The 18,643-nt window shown below is 31.5% G+C and overlaps 1 protein-coding gene across 1 annotated transcript in view; it reads left to right on the top strand.

Annotated features, from left to right (window-relative positions):
• Positions 1–18,643, top strand: part of ATP8A (ATPase phospholipid transporting 8A1) — a 242,488-nt gene that overhangs the window by 65,150 nt on the left and 158,695 nt on the right. Inside the window, exons 14-17 of the mRNA XM_085821693.1 lie at positions 4,168–4,334; positions 8,445–8,502; positions 8,991–9,102; positions 12,267–12,349. Of these exons, the coding sequence (XP_085677819.1) occupies positions 4,168–4,334; positions 8,445–8,502; positions 8,991–9,102; positions 12,267–12,349 (420 nt within the window). The remainder of the gene's footprint in view (positions 1–4,167; positions 4,335–8,444; positions 8,503–8,990; positions 9,103–12,266; positions 12,350–18,643) is intronic.

Below are 18,643 nucleotides of genomic sequence, written 5' to 3' on the forward strand. Positions count from 1 at the left end.
TTTTGTTGTTGCACATTCTGAAATTCATAGGATTCTGCTAGCAGGTACATAAAATCAATATGGAAGATTAACCACTCTGTTCAGACTGAAACTGCTTAGTAAGTAATCATGAGAAATTTTGAGCTTATGAGGTCTACGGGTTTGAACCTTTAGGTATCCCAATAAATTTAATTTAGGTATTTTTTTAGATAATTATGAGTTTTAAACCTACAACAATATTCCTAAATTATTCTTGAAGTAAGCGCAGCTATGTATTATTTACAAAATTGAAAATTGCATTTATGCACATATTTTTGTTATTTTTTAAAAGAATACACATCAGCGGAATCACCATCTTCTGTTGAATGTTACTTTGTTGTAAGAGACAATAACTGCATTGTATTTTGCAGAACTGTAACTCATTTATGCCCAAAATAAGTAAGAAAATAAAATCTGAAGCTCTCGGTAACTTTTATTTGCGATTTGATATGAAGAACATTATTAATGGAGTCCTGAAAATTTTTTGGTCTGTTGCATTGTGCTAGCATGCATTTAATCTACAACACTAAGCAATTGGCAGATATCAGTAACATGTAGTTGACAAATGTTATTTTGACAAAACATAAGTTCTAATTTATCTTGTGTACAACTGGGCAAATCCCTGGTTTCCATGGTGTTTGATGTGAAGTAAAATTTAACTTTTCCATTTTTTTTCAATTGCCTAACAAACTCAGAAATTTAATAGCAATAAATGCATTTCTTTATAATTTACATCTTCATTTTTTTAATAAATATCTATTTGATGTAATTTAAAATGCATTTAATTAACAATATATCCAACTGAAAATTATAAATATTTGCAGCATTATTGTTATTATGGTTGAAAAGTTCCTTCCACAGCAGGAAAAAACTGGCTAGAAGATATAGGTTTCTACTAATTTAGTGAAAGAAATGCAAGAAACTAATTTTGGAACTTATTTTTTTATGTTATTATATCATTATTTCATTCATGTGTATTATATACTTGCTGAAAAGTACATCCTCTGCAGAAATAACTTTAAAGTATTCACAGTGGTGTGTTTTACTGGCAGGAGGGGAAAAGTCATTGTAGAATTTAAGATACTTCAAAAGTTCACTAAATGTTCCAGTAATATGCCAAATGTCACGAAACCTGTTGCCAAAATCTCGGAATTAAAAGTCAAACGTTCCCATCTTTATTAAAATGTTTAACAAGTAGAGAATAATTCTAAGCATAAAATTTTCTAAACTGAACTATAATGGGCAGTATACTAAAACATAAGCTAAAATATAATGTATACATAATTATATGAATTTAAATAAAGTGGGAAACAAATACAGGCATTGTGAGTGATAATAATAATGATACAGTCAAAAATCGTTAATCCGGACTCGTCGGGACTTCGGCGATTCCGGATTATCGATTTTTCCGGACAATAGATCATCAGTTTAAATCTGGTAAGATGGCATGCAGAAATTATAAAATTAAAAATATGAAACCGTAATTTATGAAATAAAGAACAATTATGATCTAAAGGGTATCAAAATTTACAAAAAAAAAAAAAAAAGCTTGATATTTATTTGTTTACTTTATTAAACATTTCTTTCAATGTAAGTTGTTTAAGTTGCTGTGTTTTTATGTGATAATACATTCTCTTTAATTCTTTAAACAGACATAATTTCTTGTTCAGTTACAAAGTTCCGCTGTTCAAGTCCTATAATTGCTGTGTCGAGAATACCGACTAATTTGTCAATTGAAATTTTTTCGTTTTCAATAACCTCTGTTACTTTCTTCGCTATCGGAAGCGAATTATAATGGCGAGGAATTTGATTTAAATCATATCAAAGATGGAGTACATCGAGATGAAATGCTACATTTAATAAGGAATAATAAGCCAAATAAAATAAAAACATCTGCCCTGAAGATAAGGATAGTGCTGACAGATCAACTTCCAATTCATTTCGCGCCGCTGGCTGCGGCGTTAAAGATAAACAAAGTTTAGATAAACAAACGTTAAAGTTTAGATAAACAAAGGATATGCCTTTATACATTTTTTGTAGCAATTCAACTTTTTTTTTAATGAACTTCGAAACATACTTTCGCTTTGTAGATCATTTACATATTAATAATTATATATCAGAAATTCTATTTGACATAATCGAAAGTTCAAGCTTACTTTTATGAAATTGCTCTAACAGTCTGCAAAAAATAATAAGCCAGATCCAATTCGAAGATTAAGGAACAATGCAATCAGCAACATTAACTGAAATAGACAATTAAATAATTTTAGCTTAGCTTATACCATCCGTTATACATTAAACGCACACTCGTAAACGTATTTTGTGCACGCGCACAAGCATATTCTCAGCCGTAAAGGCCTTACGTCAACCCGACACATGCGCAGAAAGTTTGAAGCTTTGAGGTCCGGATTATAGATCATTCCGGATTATGGGTGTCCGAATTAACGACTTTTGACTGTAGTAACACCCAAGAAAGAGTTGTTGAACCATACAAAACTTTGTAGCTATGAATATAAGCTTTATATGTAGGGTTATCCATAATTATATCTATTCTGTTATTTTCTTAGAACTCTGTCAAGAAGGATACCATATCAGTAACTTTCTATTTTGTGAGATTGCATAGTTCTAAGAAGTTATTTGATTGTGTTGGGACTTGCTACAAATAATCAAAATGATGGCATGACTCAGCCATTTCTGATTGTGCTGCAACTGCAGCTGGGGTGGAGATATGGTAGTCACTGATAATGATGAAGACAGGATAATCATCATTGTTTTTAACTACATTGATTTGATGTCCAGTTCATTCTGATTATTATTATTAGTGACTGCATACTTTCTCTTCTGCATTGCATAAAAGTAAGCTCAGAATTTTTTTATAGGAAAAGGAGATAGTACTGTAAATGATCTCTGGTGGCAAAATCTTGTGTTGGTCATACTGAACTTATAATCATTTATATAAGGATCATTCAGTAAGTTTTGAGTAGGGTGTAGCACTTGTTTGATGACAAAATATGGTCAAATGATTGTATTATCCTTTAGAAGTATAAAATGTAAAGTGTACATATGGTTTGTTATTACTTGATTTTTAAAAGCCTAATAAATATTTCTCTTTGATAAATATTAATGTTGAAATATTATCAACCATCATTCTATGTCCGAGTTCTTCATAAAAGAAGTCATAACAACAACAAATATTCAGAAATGCATGGTAGTAGTCTATGCTGATATAGTACCGTCAAAGAGTGGGCTACACATTTATGTAGAGGAGATTATCACTTGAAGAGGATCTCAGATGAGGCCAGTGTGTGGACATAACCTAAAGTCATGGAATATGTAATAGAAATTAGGCCATTTCTCATACTGCTACAAAAATGAAATGAGTACTAAATGAATTAAAAATTCCTGCATGAAAAGGTAAGGATATCAAAGGTCTGTGCCAGATGGGTGCTCATAATATTTATTGTAATGAAGGTAGGCTTGAGAACTGTTGCCTATGTTTAATGCATATAAAATATTTTATGTATAATTAATGAAACTAGATGAAGCACTGTTTCTCCATTGTGACCCAGATTTAGAGGAGCATGATAAACAATAGAGCATGATGTAGAAATGTTGTGGATTGTCCTAGCTTCTTAAATTCAGAACCCAGAAATTTGTCTGAAAGATATTATCACCATTATCTGAGGTGAAGAGAGATTGCTGCTTATTGATTATATGCAACAATATTCTTCAGTAACAGATGTTATCAGAATATGTTGCTACATATGCAATAGATTATGCTAACCTCTTGGCCAATAAAACCAATAACATCTTAACCTGCAACCAATAATGGCAATGTTTCCAGAATAAGTTTAAAATTTCTTTAATAGTAATTTGACAATACAAATTTCAGCTTTCCCATCCCCCATTCAGAGTACTTGCTAGAATAATCGCATATTCTTTTTCTTTTCTCTCCCTCTCTCTCTCTTTTTTTTTTTTTTTTTTTTTTTTTTTTTGAAACTTAAAGCGACATTAGTGTTATTCATGTTATAACAATGTTGATAATGTAAAGGATGCTATGCAGAAATGGTTTGATGGATGTGACAAAATACATTTTTTAATTGTTGGAATAATTTTCTACTACATTTCCTTTCTTCATGTATTTTTTAGGATATTCATATGTACCATGAAGAAAGCGATACCCCTGCAATGGCACGGACGTCCAATCTAAATGAGGAATTAGGCCAAGTGAAATACATATTTTCTGACAAGACTGGCACTCTCACTGAAAACATTATGATTTTTAAGCAGTGTTCTATAGCAGGCATCAAATATGGGTTAGTTGATATCAGTTTTTACCTGCACTTAATTTTAAATTAATATTTTCATAACATTACATCTTCTTAGGACTAATTTTTGTATTCATTTATATCTATTGTGTGTTTCAAGAAATAAAATTGTAATTAAAAAAGAAAAAATTATTTCTTTTAAACCTCCTTATTCTCGATGTCGGGAAAATGAAACTCCTGCATGAGCTTGTGACCTTGAAGCATTGAGGACCTGAGTGATTTTTTACCATTATGCCTAACATATAGAAATAATTCTTTACAAAACCTGCTTTTTTTAAATTGAAATTTTTGAATTCTTGCATATACCATATTTGACGGCATATAAGACGCACCCTTATTTAGAAGGTCACACACAAGGAAAAAAAGTTTAAATAGTCCGCGTGAAAACATGGTACCACAATAACTTAAAATGAGGTTTCTTTTAGTTCTCACGTTTCATAAAAGCCAAATAAAAACAATCATTGAATGCAATTACCAAACATATTTTTATTAAGGAAAATTAACAAGCAGCAAGCTATTTTGAACATGATATGTAAATTTCAATAATGAATAAATGAATGAACGGCAAGCAATTCTGTTCCGTCAAAAGCATTACTGATTCCGCACTTCTTAAAAGACTTAACAATTACTTCAGCCTTTACGTTCTCCCAAGATCTTTTTACCACCTTAATCTCTTGTTTCTTGTAGTCATATTTTCCAGGGTATTTTTTTAAAGCAAATAGTTTTAAGTACCGATACCAACAAGTTTATACAAAGTAGCACCAATACGACACGTGTGTTGCCTGAGTCAAAGAAAGTCTATGTAAAGAAGGAAAGGCTCCATAGACGTAATGTGACCGTCGAACCGGTTCGAACTTCGACATCAGCTTCGAACTTTGGCGCTTTTTGGCGACAGATATTTTATGCATGCGCAAAATAATTATAGCAGATGTAGAAAAAATTATATTTGTCTAGACCTTTATCAGGCTAAAAATAGCATTCAGTATTGAAAGTTAACCTTTGTCTTTCACGTATAAGACGCAGGTAACTTTTTTGAGACCAAATTTGGGAAAAAAAGTGCGTCTTATATGCTGTCAAATACGGTATATTATTTAAATGTTACACTTTTTATAATATGAACAGAAAATTGTAATATTTACAATAAAATTAAAAATAAATTCAAAGTGCAACATTAGTAATAATGATTACTTTTACATATTTAAATAATTTTTATGTAAAAATTAAATGCAACGTCTAAAAACTTAAATATCATTGCCTATTATATTCCACAATTGTACTTATATACAAGATTTTAAGTTGTTAAACATTGTGTGAAACTATGATTTCTGAAACATTTCTAAAAGTCAGAACACATGTTGTGAGCGTTGTATGATTTACATTCATAGAATAAAATAAATAATATTCATCACCACTAGGTTAACACTCAAAACATTCCATTCAATTACATTTCACAACATTCTGACATCACTGATGCAAATTTAAAGTCACAAATAAAAGGTTCTGTTTCCAAAGAAGTTGAAATTAAGAATTACCTAAAACTTTTGAATGAGTGAAAGTTTTGAATTGTCATAATTTTTTTGCAATTTTATAAATGTATGAAATTTTGTGAACAAATGAGGAAGTTTTATGTAAAAATTAGCACAAATATATTGCAGTTATATTGAAAGTCTGTTTGTATCAGACATTTACTTGTTTATATTTAACAGTGTAGAAATGTTGAGCATTTATAATTGTGAAATGAAAGCATATTTTATGTTTAATTACTCTTATTTATATGCAGAATTCTTTTCATTTATTAATTACTTATAGCATTTATATATACAGTACAAAGTCTGTAATCAGGACTTGTCGGCACTTCGGTGATTCCGGATTAGGGTTTTTTCCGGATTATAGATTATCAATTTAAATCTGGTAAGATGGCATGCTGAAATTATACAATTAAAAGTATGAAACTAATTTTTGAAATAAAGAGCAATTATGATCTAAAGGGTATTAAAATAAAAAAAAAATAAAAATAAAAAAATAAAAAAAAAATCTTAATATTTATTTGTTTACTATATTAAACATTTCTTTCAATGTAAGTGGTTTAAGTTGCTTCGTTTTTTGTGCTAATACTTTCTCTTTAATTCTATAAAGACATAATTTCTTGTTCAGTTACAAAGCTCCACTGTTCAAGTCCTGTAATTGCTTTTTCGAGAAACCGACTAACTTGTCAATCGAAATTTTTTCGTTTTCAATAATCTCTCTGTCACTTTCTTCACTATCAGAAGTGCGCATGGGTAAACGCTTTATGCGCATGCGTAGCGGACATGTACATTAAAAGCATATGCTTAAATGCTTTACGTGCATGCATTACGCAGATGCGCAAGTTTGTGGCTGTCAGGTTCGGATTATAGATCATTCCGGATGATGAACGTCTGGATTATGAACTTTGTACTGTATATATTAATTATTTATATAGTTTTTATCTTCATGATATTATTAAGAAATTCATTATCAATTTCATTCATGTTAAATGGACCTAAAATTCTTCCATCTGAATTTCTAAAATTTGTTTAAATTGTAAATTAGCTTTTTTTCAATCTGTCATCAAAAATTCAATTTGCATCCCAGAAGAAATTAAAATAAGGCTCTTTTTCAAACTTCATTTGAAACTCACAAAATTTATATATTAATATAGAAATAAAATAGCCATATAGAAAATGTCTTAATGTAAAATCAAATCTAATCGCATCATAAAAAGATTACTGCCCCAGAACTTCCAATATAAAGAAAAATAATATCATTTTACAAACACAGATTCTATAAGTAATATCCACAGTGTTAATTTACAGTTTCCAAATAAAATACCAAATTCTGAGAAGCTTAAAAATATTTTTTTCACCAAGTTCAGTAAATTTTCAGAAACATAGGAAGTAATGATTTATCTTGTTGTATGTAGTACGAACTTAAAATCTTTAAATTCTGATCATGTTGTGAGAGTTATTTTATGTGAAATACATTCTAATCCAGTATTGTCATTTCCAAAGAAAAAGTGTGGTGAATAGTTGTTATGGATCGCACTGAAATGCCACCAGACAATTAAATGCAGGTCCATGTAGTTTGATCCTATAATATGCTTCAGCTTTGAGTGTCTGTGAAACAAAAAATTGACATCAAAACTTCTTATATTCTTGACTCAGTTACAAAAATCATTCATAGTGAATTGTACCAGATTTTCACAAAGCGTACAAAATTCATATTTTATTCTATCCTGTTATCATAACTGCCAGCTTTTTATGAATTTTTCATGATTTTTACTAAATTGTTTTTAGTTTTGCAATCTTATGTACTTTTTTTTTTAACGAATTTTTCAAAATTTTATAGACATGCCAAAATTTTGACAGTTTGGTAATTTGTAGCCAAATTTGTATTTTAAACACATAATCTTTGGGAGATGTTTGGTTTCCTATTTGAAGAAACTGACCTTTTCATTGCACTTAAAACAGATACTTTCACTTTTTGGAATATGAATTTTTTCACTCAGTTTGTTGACTGTCCATCCCTTCATAGGAAGCAAAAGGTGGCCAGCTTATTAGGTGCCTCCATAAGAGTTATTTTATGTGAAATACATTCTAATCCAGTATTGTCATTTTCTAAGAAAAAGTGTGGTGAATATTTGTTATGGATCGCACTGAAATGCCACCAGACAATTAAATGCAGGTCCATGTAGTTTGATCCTATAATATGCTTCAGCTTTGAGTGTCTGTGAAACAAAAAATTGACGTCAAAACTTCTTATATTCTTGACTCAGTTACAAAAATCATTCATAGTGAATTGTACCAGATTTTCACACAAAGTATCTACCACTTCTGGCCTTAGTAGTGGCCAACTGAAAGTTGGCTGTAGGCCTGCTGTTTGGTAGTGGGGAAATTTTGATTGCAGACTCTGTGCCCTGCCTACTAACTGATTTATTAGTTTTTAGATTTTCTTCTTTACAGATATAATATTTATTTGTAAATATTTTAAGGAAATAAATATTATAATATAAAAGTTTGTTTAAATTGTTTTCAATAATTTTCTCTCTCTCTCTTTTTTTTTTTTAAATTTTTTTTTAAGATTGCCAGACCAAGAATTTGATGGTACAGAATTATTGGAAAATTATAAAAATAAACATGTAAGTATTTATGATACTTGTTGAAATATTAATGATACTTGTATGTTTATTAGTGTACAATTTCGTGAATTAATAACTGTTAATTGGTTGAAATTATTTAGCTAGGTATTTTTGCATCATACCAGTTTGAAAAATGTGGTATGGAAGATAAATTCATTCAATTATCTTTGTTAAAGTGACAATTGTGCAGACCATGGAACATTAAATAAATAAATAAACTGTTAAATGCTGCATAATTTCCTAAACTGGTCATCCTGTGTGACTTGTATGCTACGCTGTAAGAAGGCTTAATTAAAATTGAATTCCTTAATTTAACATGTTAATAAATATTTTAAATGTTTGTTTCCAAGTTTACAATATTAATTGGAAAAATATATTGTAGTATAAAGTTTGTTTTATATTAAAATATTATGTATTATGCAAGTAAAATTTTGTCATGTTCTACAACTTTATATTAAGTAATTTTCTTCTTCCTTTTGTAATTTTAGAATACTGCATGTTATATAAAGGAATTTTTAACTCTGATGGCTGTATGCCATACTGTAGTTCCGGAACTGGACCCAAATTCGGAAGAACTGAATTACCAGGCTGCATCTCCAGGTAAAATATAAAAATTAAACTGAATTAAACTAAAAATATTTTATAACGTTTTAACCATTTGTGATTAAAAGATTCATGAATTCATGCATTTAAAAGTTTGACAGTTGTTAAGTATATTCACTTTGAATGTAACTTTGAGAAAGATTTGACACCCATTTTTCATGCTTTAAACTCTCTTACCATTTATGTTTGGCAGTTTTTAAATACTGGATTGTGAAATTTAAGAAAAAAATATGAACGTTGTGAAGCACATTGTAAAAATTTCTTTTAGCCAAATCAAAAAATGTTACATTTCAAAATAAATTTAATTTGTCTAATTTTCTGCATTTTATGACAACATTCTCTTTCATTGCTTTCAAAACATTCAAATATGTATTGCTGTCCATCCAAAATGCAATACAAAGAAGGACAAGAGATATCAAAGTCAAATTTATTTCAGAGATTACCTATAGTATCAGTGTTAATTGGTTTGAAATACAGCCTTATTTGAGATGAGGAAGATAAGAAACTCAGTAATGAGTGTTGCCTCTACGTTTTTGAATAACTGCTGCTACATGCTATGGCGTTCAGTAAAGCAGCTTTGGATGCGTTGTTGGGGAATGGCAGCCCATGCTGCCTCAACACGAGCCAAACTTCATCTGGTATACCTGCAGGTGCTGCATTGCAGGTGAGATGCGTTCTTTGATCATTGGCCAGATATGTGTGATGGGTGGTGGATCTGGAGAACAGGCAGGCCAGGATAATAATGCAATATGGTGGGCTAAAAATAATGCTTGAACATTCCATGCAACATGTGTTCATGCATTTACCTGTTGAAATGTAGTCACAGGCAAGCCTTGAAAAGGAAGGAGAACAGGCTGCAAAACTTCAGAGATATTGTATTAATATATAGATTAGAATATCAGAGATATACTGTTATATATCAGAGATATATTGATGTACTGTTAATGCATATTGGGCAGGGGAAGGAGTGTGAGAATGGAATCCAATACCATTCAATGCCATTACACTTTGTGCAGGACCAATATGATTATGCATAATACAACAGTCAAGCTTTCTCTACGGTGTCTCTAAACTCTTAATTCGACTATTGTGGTATTGCAGCAGAAACATAATTTATCCAAAAACACAATGTCATGCCATTCGAATGTCTGTCCCTGCCTTTCATTATACCACTAAAAACGCAAATGCCTGTGGTTTAAAGGTAAGCGAAGCAATGGATGCCTAGCAGAAAGTCAATTGTATTGTAAATGACGTCGAACTGTTCATGCAGGCACCAATTTTTTGTTACAAACTGCATTCATTGTGATGGGTTGCGAATGTGGCAGTGTGTTCCATCAGTGCCAAGAACATAATATGGTCTTCCTGTGCTGTGGGGTGACAATGCAATTGAAATTTCTATTGCCCATTAGTCATTCCCTCCTGCATCTACAGATACGATATTTACATGACTGTTTCTTGTCTACATCCAATACAATAATCAATTTCCTGGAAGGATAATTCACAATCTCTGTATGCAATGAATCTGCCTCAGTGAACTCAAAAACGTGCTCGAGTAATGCTGGTGTTTTCCTAGGAGGCTTACTAAAGTTGCATACAAAAACAAAAATAAATAAATAAATAAAAAATCATAATAGAACAAATCATACAATTGTTCAAACGTATAATTGTTATTCATAATGGCATTTTATACAATTGCTATTCAAAATGCCCATCTTTGCTCCCTTTATATATAAATTGTAAGGCGCGCTGCAGTCACCTATGATTTGCACATGTACTCAAACCATAATCGATACTTACGTATCAACGCCACTACAGCAGAAGTTGCGCTGATGCGCTAATAAAAAGCAATCCTGTTGTTTGCACGCAGTTATCTTTTGGATTCCTTTTTGCCTTGTTGTTTGCTAATTTTTGATGCCATTTTTTAGTGCTGCGAAAATCCGTCTGGGATTTCCCCAAACACAACAGCAATTTTATTTTTTTTTAGCGAAATATTTTACCAAAAAAACGAAAATGTACCAATTTGCATGATATGAAACTTTATTTTGGTAAACATACATTTTGAAAATGCATTTTAAGACGGTGTGATCAACAAGTGGGATTTAGAAAAGGTAACTGCTTTGAAGGAAACATAATTCCATTTTGTTCAACTTTGAGATTCATATACTACTGCGAGACCTTGACGTCGATTAAATTTTGTGAAAAGCCACTTTATTTATCGGATAAAACTGTTATTGGAACAATTACATGCGTGAATTATGTGTCTTGGGTATGGAGAATAAACCAAACAAGAAGGTAAGTGGACCAGATTGCATTGTGGAAATTGATGAAAGTTTGTTTACTAAGCATAAAAATAATTGTGGTTGAGTATTACCCGAACAGTGGGTTTTTGGTGGTATATGTAGAAAAACAAAAGATTCGTTTGTTGTCACTGTTCCTAATAGAACTGGCTCTACCCTTCTTAATAAAATTATTGAAAACATTGCAGATGGTAGCACAATTTATTCTGACAGTTGGAAAGTTACCAAACAAATAGAATAGGAAAAGAAGGAATCCTATATGCTAAAGTTAATCATAAATACAATTTTATTGATCCTGATACTGGAGTTCATACACAAACAGTTGAGAGAATGTGGGGCAGTGCTAAATAGAGGAACAAAAGACATAGGGGGACAATATCAGGTCAAAGAAAATGGAGACTGTTTTGAATGTATGTTAAACTCTATATCGGCCCATTTTCCACCGAAATCCGATTGACTACTTTGATTTTAAGTAAAGTGTGTTAATTTTAAGTAAAGTGTGTTAATTTATGATTTGTTGCAAAAATTTTAGGTGTAGATTAGCAGCACTTAAAAACCGCCAAATATACAGCTGCGGTGGCGTTAATGTGTAAGTACCTTATAATCATTTGTATATTTATGTTCTGTCACATTATGCACATGATGCAAGTTGTTTGGATACTTCCTGTATTGTGTTGCATTTTAGATGACCAGCAGTTTATGCTAGTTTATGATTCAGATATATGTTTTTTAAAATTCATTTTCCTTCTCCCCCCCCTGAGAATTTTGAAAAGTCTTGTGAATTCTTTTCTTTATGAAATTGGCAGTGTGGAATAATGTAAGATTTTGCATTATTGATTCATATTATCTTCTCTTTTATAATAGATGAAGGAGCTCTTGTCAAAGGTGCCAAACAGTTGGGATTTGTCTTTACAACTCGAACCCCTCAATATGTGATAATTAAAGCTGTAAGTCCAATGTTTTTATCAGTTTACGTTTATCAAACTTCTAATTTTAATTTTTTTTTTTTTTTTTTTTTTTTTTTTTTTAAAGTGATAAGGGAACTGGTTGTGAACTGCATTGTGAAAATTATTTTGGGCTTAATTGTGCTTTTTTTATTATAATATATAAATAGTGTAAAAAATAAGTTCTTTCTCTTCTTATTTACATGATACAGAAATGTTTAGTATATTATAATTGATTTGCTTTAATCAAAAAGTTTTGGCTTGTTTCCTAATTTAAAATAGCAGTTATTGTTTACTGAAATGAAAATACATTGTTAGAAAAGTTATGTATGTATTAATCATTTGGAATACTATATAATTTTGGTTAATTTCAAACATAACAGAACTGATGACCAGCATTTTAAGGGAGATAGAATGTTGCAAAAGTAGCAACGCTCGTAATAAATTGTATGATAAAATGTGTGTGTAGAAACAATAAATCCATGGAAAACAAAAAGTTAATTTAATCACATATATTTACAAGGAATAATATTTGATATTTAGGAGTATTCAAATGAATGACTAGCAACTGCAATGTATGTTTCACAATTATAACAAAGTAACCGGCAAACAGTTTGCAAGATACCTGGCATATTGCATATTTTTGCAGTAGCAATACTAATTCTTGCAACAAGGTATTCAGGAGATTCAACCTGTGTCTTGTATGCAAGACCTGACTTTGTTGTGATGCATGTTTTTAAGTTACTAGTCTGTTATTTGAACAGGTCTTATGAATATCAAAATTTCAATTAAAAAATCAAAATATTTCTTGTAAATATTCAAGATTAAAATAACTTCTTGTTTTCTATGATCTTCATATTTTTTTATATTTCTATGTTCATATTTTGCATTCCACCATACATTATAGTACACCGTGTTTCAAAAAGAATATACATATTACAAAGTGTTATTTTGTCCAAACAGTCGATCACTGCACCTCGACTCGGCTATTGGTGAAACGAATACATAATCTAATTTATAATAATAGTCGCTAGATGTCAGTTGTCTTCTGTTTAGCGTGGTAACTGTCATATGTTTAAAATGGCTACTTCGCAGCAGAAATCATTTTGTATTCTCAAGTTCACGAAGTGCAATTCCGTTATTACAGTGCAAAGACATTTCAAGTTGAGGTACCAAAGTGATCCTCCGAATGGTGGAACATTCACAGATGGTATCAACAGTTTGTAAACACAGGATGTGTATGTGAAGGAAAGAGTTCTGTCCGCCCTCATCTTCCCGACGAAAAAGTTGCATAAATTCAAGCTGCTTTCCAACGTAGTCCTTCAAAATCAACTCGCTGTTCCAGTCGGGAGTTACAACTGCCTACAACAACAGTCTGGCATGTTTTGAGACGTCAGTTGGTTATGAAGCCGCACAAGTTACAGGCTCTGCATCTTGATTACAAACGCAAACATGTGTCATTTTGTAATGAGATTATTGATGATATTGACAATGATAACACTTTTGCACAACACATCTTGTTCAGTTATGAAGCGACTTTTCATGTTAGTGGTCATGTAAACAAACACAATGTTCAAATTTGGGGTCTACAAAACCTGTATGCAGCCATCAAACATGTACGAGATTCACCTAAAATCAATGTGTTTTGTGCAATATCCTGATCATCTGTTAATGGTCAGCAGTATCTCACTATGTTAGAAAACTGGTTGTTTCCGAGGCTGCATGAAGACAACTTCATTTTTCAACAAGACGGGGAACCCCCACTCATTGGTGTCCCCAAGATCGTGATTATCTGAATGAAACTCTACCTAACCGTTGGATTGGTCGTCAAGAAGCTGGCCTCCACGGTCACTGGATTTGACACCCTGTGACTTCTTCCTGTGGGGTTTCATTAAGGATAACGTTTATGTACCACCACTCCCACAGAACTTGGAAGAGGTGAAGAACCAGATCCGTACTCTGTCAGAACATCAATGATGACGGACATGCTTCCTCGAGTATAGGAGGAATTTAAGTATCCATGTGATATTGTTCGTGATGGAGGACATATTGAACATCTGTAACATCTGTAATCTGAAATTGAGTAGTTCATACATATGTGTGTAAAGTTTCATATTCGTATGTCATACAGTTTAATAAATATATGCATTCAAAATACGTATATTCTTTTTGAAACACACTGTATATTATGAAACTTTTGACCTTTTTCATGTTCTCCCTCTTAAATTTGTCACCACCAATTCTATTACACCCTGTATAATAACAAATTAAATATTTTATAACTTTCTAAATAAATTTTTAAAATAATTTAAATATTGTAGTTAAATTATATCCGAAATGTGATTGTAAATGATCTTGTTGTAGTAATTTCTTTAATAGCATGCAATTATTTAGCACTTTATTATATTTAATCACAGTAAGCAGTGTTTATGCCCCCTTTTTTTAAAGTTTTTAATGTATTACCTTTATTTAGCATCACTTTTAGAATGTTTGGACAAAAATCCTATATTTAAATTCACTATGTAACCAACAAAGGTATTAAGTTTGATTGCTCAGCAGTTGCTAAAGACTTATCTCACAACACTGCATGCTGAGGGGAACATGTGATTGCAAGCTGTGATGTGATTCCAGTATGGTGTAAATTCAAGAGAAGGGGCAAAGCTAAATTTGTATGTTCTAGTGTGTTGGAAATTTAGCAGCATGCATTTTGAAAAAATAAAAATAAAAAGTCATATAAACTTTTTAAAAATGACATCCAAAGGTTCTGTAAACAGGAAGAATCACAGATTTACTATGAAATGGCCAAGTGGCAAATGAAGTTATGATTGATCTAGGACTAGTGTGATCTATAGAGTTATTCTGTTCACATCCAAAGTAATTAAAAATGACACAGTATACTCTGTACTACAATTTCTGTGCTACTAGATAAAGTGAAATATATAGCACACTATAGTACACTCTATTTGTCAGATGCATGAAAGCATTTCTGAGATTTCAGCAGAATATGCAAAGGATGAAATAGAAATATGGGTACTATATTGTGTGATATTATATACTTTTCAAGAAATCATAGAAATAAAATTATGCTCTTTCTAACAGAACAGGGGAAGAAGGGAACATGGTTAATGCAATCTGTTCATAACAGAAAAATTCTGTAGAAGCACAGTAGAATTAAATTTAATGGGAAGTATGAATACAGAGGTATTCTGACCACTGATAGTCAAAAACAGCTGCAATGTATTTATTGCCATCCAGTACATACCAAGTACCTCTAATCTTACTGAAAAACAAAACAAAACAAACAAATCAAAAAAATAAGATAAAAGATTTTTTAAAATAATAAGGCTTTAATTTCTGGAAATTTTAGAATTGCAATGCATACAATATTAACAACATGTGACACGCATTAATATGAAATTTTACCAATCCAATGTCTAATTTTAATTATAAGCTTTTAAACTTAAACTTTTAAAATACAAGCTTTATCTAGGTTCAAATAAAGTTTTTTAGTTAATAGACAGTAAAAACACGAACTACACTGACCTTATCAAAAGAGTCAAACTTACAATAGCAAAAATTTCTCTAACAGTATTGTTTTCTGTGAAAAAAGATATTATTGGTTATCATTATGTTGGAGGTTGGAGAGCATGGAAAATTCTTCATGTGGAGCATTCAGGGCTTTGGATGTCTTCCCATTTAGAACATCCAAAACTGAACCAAGGATCACTCCCAGTGGTATAAAACCTGGGGATTAGAGATGGACAAGCCCTCAGACCATTGAAGACTGCTAAGTGTTTCTGGGATGATGTAGGAATTCAGTTATCTGTTCCAATGATTCTCAACCTTTCTTACTCCATGCGCCCCTTACACTATTTCTAGATGATCATCCTCCCTCTCTCATTTCCAAAACTAAAAAAAAAAAAAAAAAAAAAAAAAAAAAAAAAAAAAACATATATGTTTATTAAAATGTAAGTTATTTTTTAATGTGTTTTATAAATTAAACAAGAATTGAGAATTTTGATAAGTACCAAAACTTGAATGAAAGGTGTTTTTATATTCATAAACTGAAACTAAATACTTGATTAAATAAAAGGCTGACCTCATGTCACCCCCCCTCGGCCGGGAAACTGTGAAGGGTTCCTCCCTGTTCAAGAACCCTTGGTCTATTCATTGCTCTGACCCAGGAATCAGAAATTAAAAGTAGCAAGAATTTCAAAGGAAGTGATTTCAGATAACTGGGAAAATGTATTAATTTTAATGATTAAAATGCATACAATGTTTTTTTCCCCCCGTGGTGTACTGAAGGATTTGAGATAACGATTCAAGGTATCTTTTGAAGTACTGAGGGATTTGAGATAAAAAAGATTCAAGATACCAAGTTCAGTTGTCATTACAGCGTGTGAGCAAAGAATCTGAGGCTTGAACTTTTAAGCCTGTGAATACACATAAGGCCCTGACTTAACCATTTTTATCTTATCTGGATGCATGATTCTGTAATAATCATGCAATTGCTCATTTTTATGGTCATTAAGGGGAAATGACAATATTCAGCATTTGTGTACATTTAGAACTTAAAAAGATACTTCTGTAAATCTTGAAATCTCTGATACTAAGCAAGCAAATAAGGGTGGCATGATTTTCTGCCATATTATTTGATCATACATTTACTTTTATTATCTTGAACTTTGTTTAGGAATTGAGAATTTGACTACCAAATAGAATTTAATCAATTAATAGTAATAAGAATTTACAAAAATCAAACCCTCATCCTCAAATTTATAGTTCATTTTTACATTTCTTTGTTTGTGTGTTCCTTAAATTTTATTCTATGACTGGAGATTTTTTTATTGTACTTTATATTGTATTTAAATATTATTGAGTTTATGCCAGTAATTGAATGAATAATTAAACTGCCATTGTCCAAATGGTTAAGGCCACTAAATATTAGTAGTTTTTTCCCAAATCTAGTTTCTGACTAATAAGTGTACATTTTCCATAGAAATTTCATGTTTCCTCCCATGTTTCAGAAAATAGAAACTTACAGGTAGTAGGACATACTAAACCAATAATTTTCGCTGTGAAATGGTATGTCAGTATGCTAGAGAGTGATCTCTTGAATTCTGAAAGCATAAATAGGATGCAGTTTCAACATCTGAGATAATGAATCAGTTTATGATTTCACCAGTCTTGCTCTCAATATATGTTCTACAACTCAAGGGGGAAGTATTCTATGTTTCTGCTGATCTCATCAGAGTTGCTGAAGGATGCTCCAGCAGCATATTTATTTCAGTACAATGAAGTGCCAAAACATAAAAATTTAATTGGATTTTACCTTTCCTTACCTTTGCATTGGCAAAGTTGCTCCATACGTAGATTCCCATCGTCACCCAATTTGCTGTGGCTCAGTTTCGATAAATTGTTTTGAACTATTTCAGGTGTTTCATACGTATAAGAGACTTCCTATGAATTTGATGAGAAATTAGTTGCTAGGATTTTTATTTATGCTGCAGCTATATGCAGTATGATTAAAATGTTTGGCAAAGTCCATCAATCCCACCAGCACCATTGTGGGCTTGATATGGTGTGTTGGTGGTTTCTGTTTTGAACAGTCACTGCAGTTTTTCAAGGTTAAAATTGTTTCTTTATCTTTAGTGACATCAGAGCCTAAATTGTACCAAAGCCCGGATCCGGTACTTCTCAGTTTTTCGAGATAAATTATAATTTTGGCCAAAGCGCATTGGAGTCCTTTTATTGGACCTTTTATTGGCGCATTGGGCTTCAACACTTCTTTTATGTAAGTGAACCACAATTTTAGCACATAAATTTTGTTTTAATGGTAAACATGCCTTAAAAATTAATTCTAACTTCTGAATGCAGGCCTAGTCTTTCTCTCGCACTCAAGCCTTGCACAGATTTTGAGACTTTTAAAGAAAGAAAAGACTCTCAATCATATGTCAAAGGCTTATTCTTCAGGATATGCAATGAGAGCGGGTAAATTCTGTATTCCTCAAAGAACTAAAAGTGATACCCTGGTCATGCACGTTCCACGCTAGTGACTTCCTACTGCAGAGCTCTTGTAGACTTTCTGAATGATGTAACAAAACAGGGAGACCACTGCTGTTACTTGCATAGAGATGTCTTATGTTTATTCTCATGTTGTATTCAGGCTAAATTTCTGCTTGACAGGCTAGAATTATATCGACTGAGCATCGCGATCAGAAAGTCTTGAACTCTTCCCTCTTTATTTTCCAAGCTACACTGTTACATTAACAGGGTTCGTAGTGGTCTTTATAAGTG

This window comes from Stegodyphus dumicola, chromosome 1, assembly GCF_044657685.1.
Source record: "Stegodyphus dumicola isolate Sdum_Otavi_A_Nest chromosome 1, ASM4465768v1".
Classification (NCBI taxonomy): Eukaryota; Metazoa; Arthropoda; class Arachnida; order Araneae; family Eresidae; genus Stegodyphus; species Stegodyphus dumicola.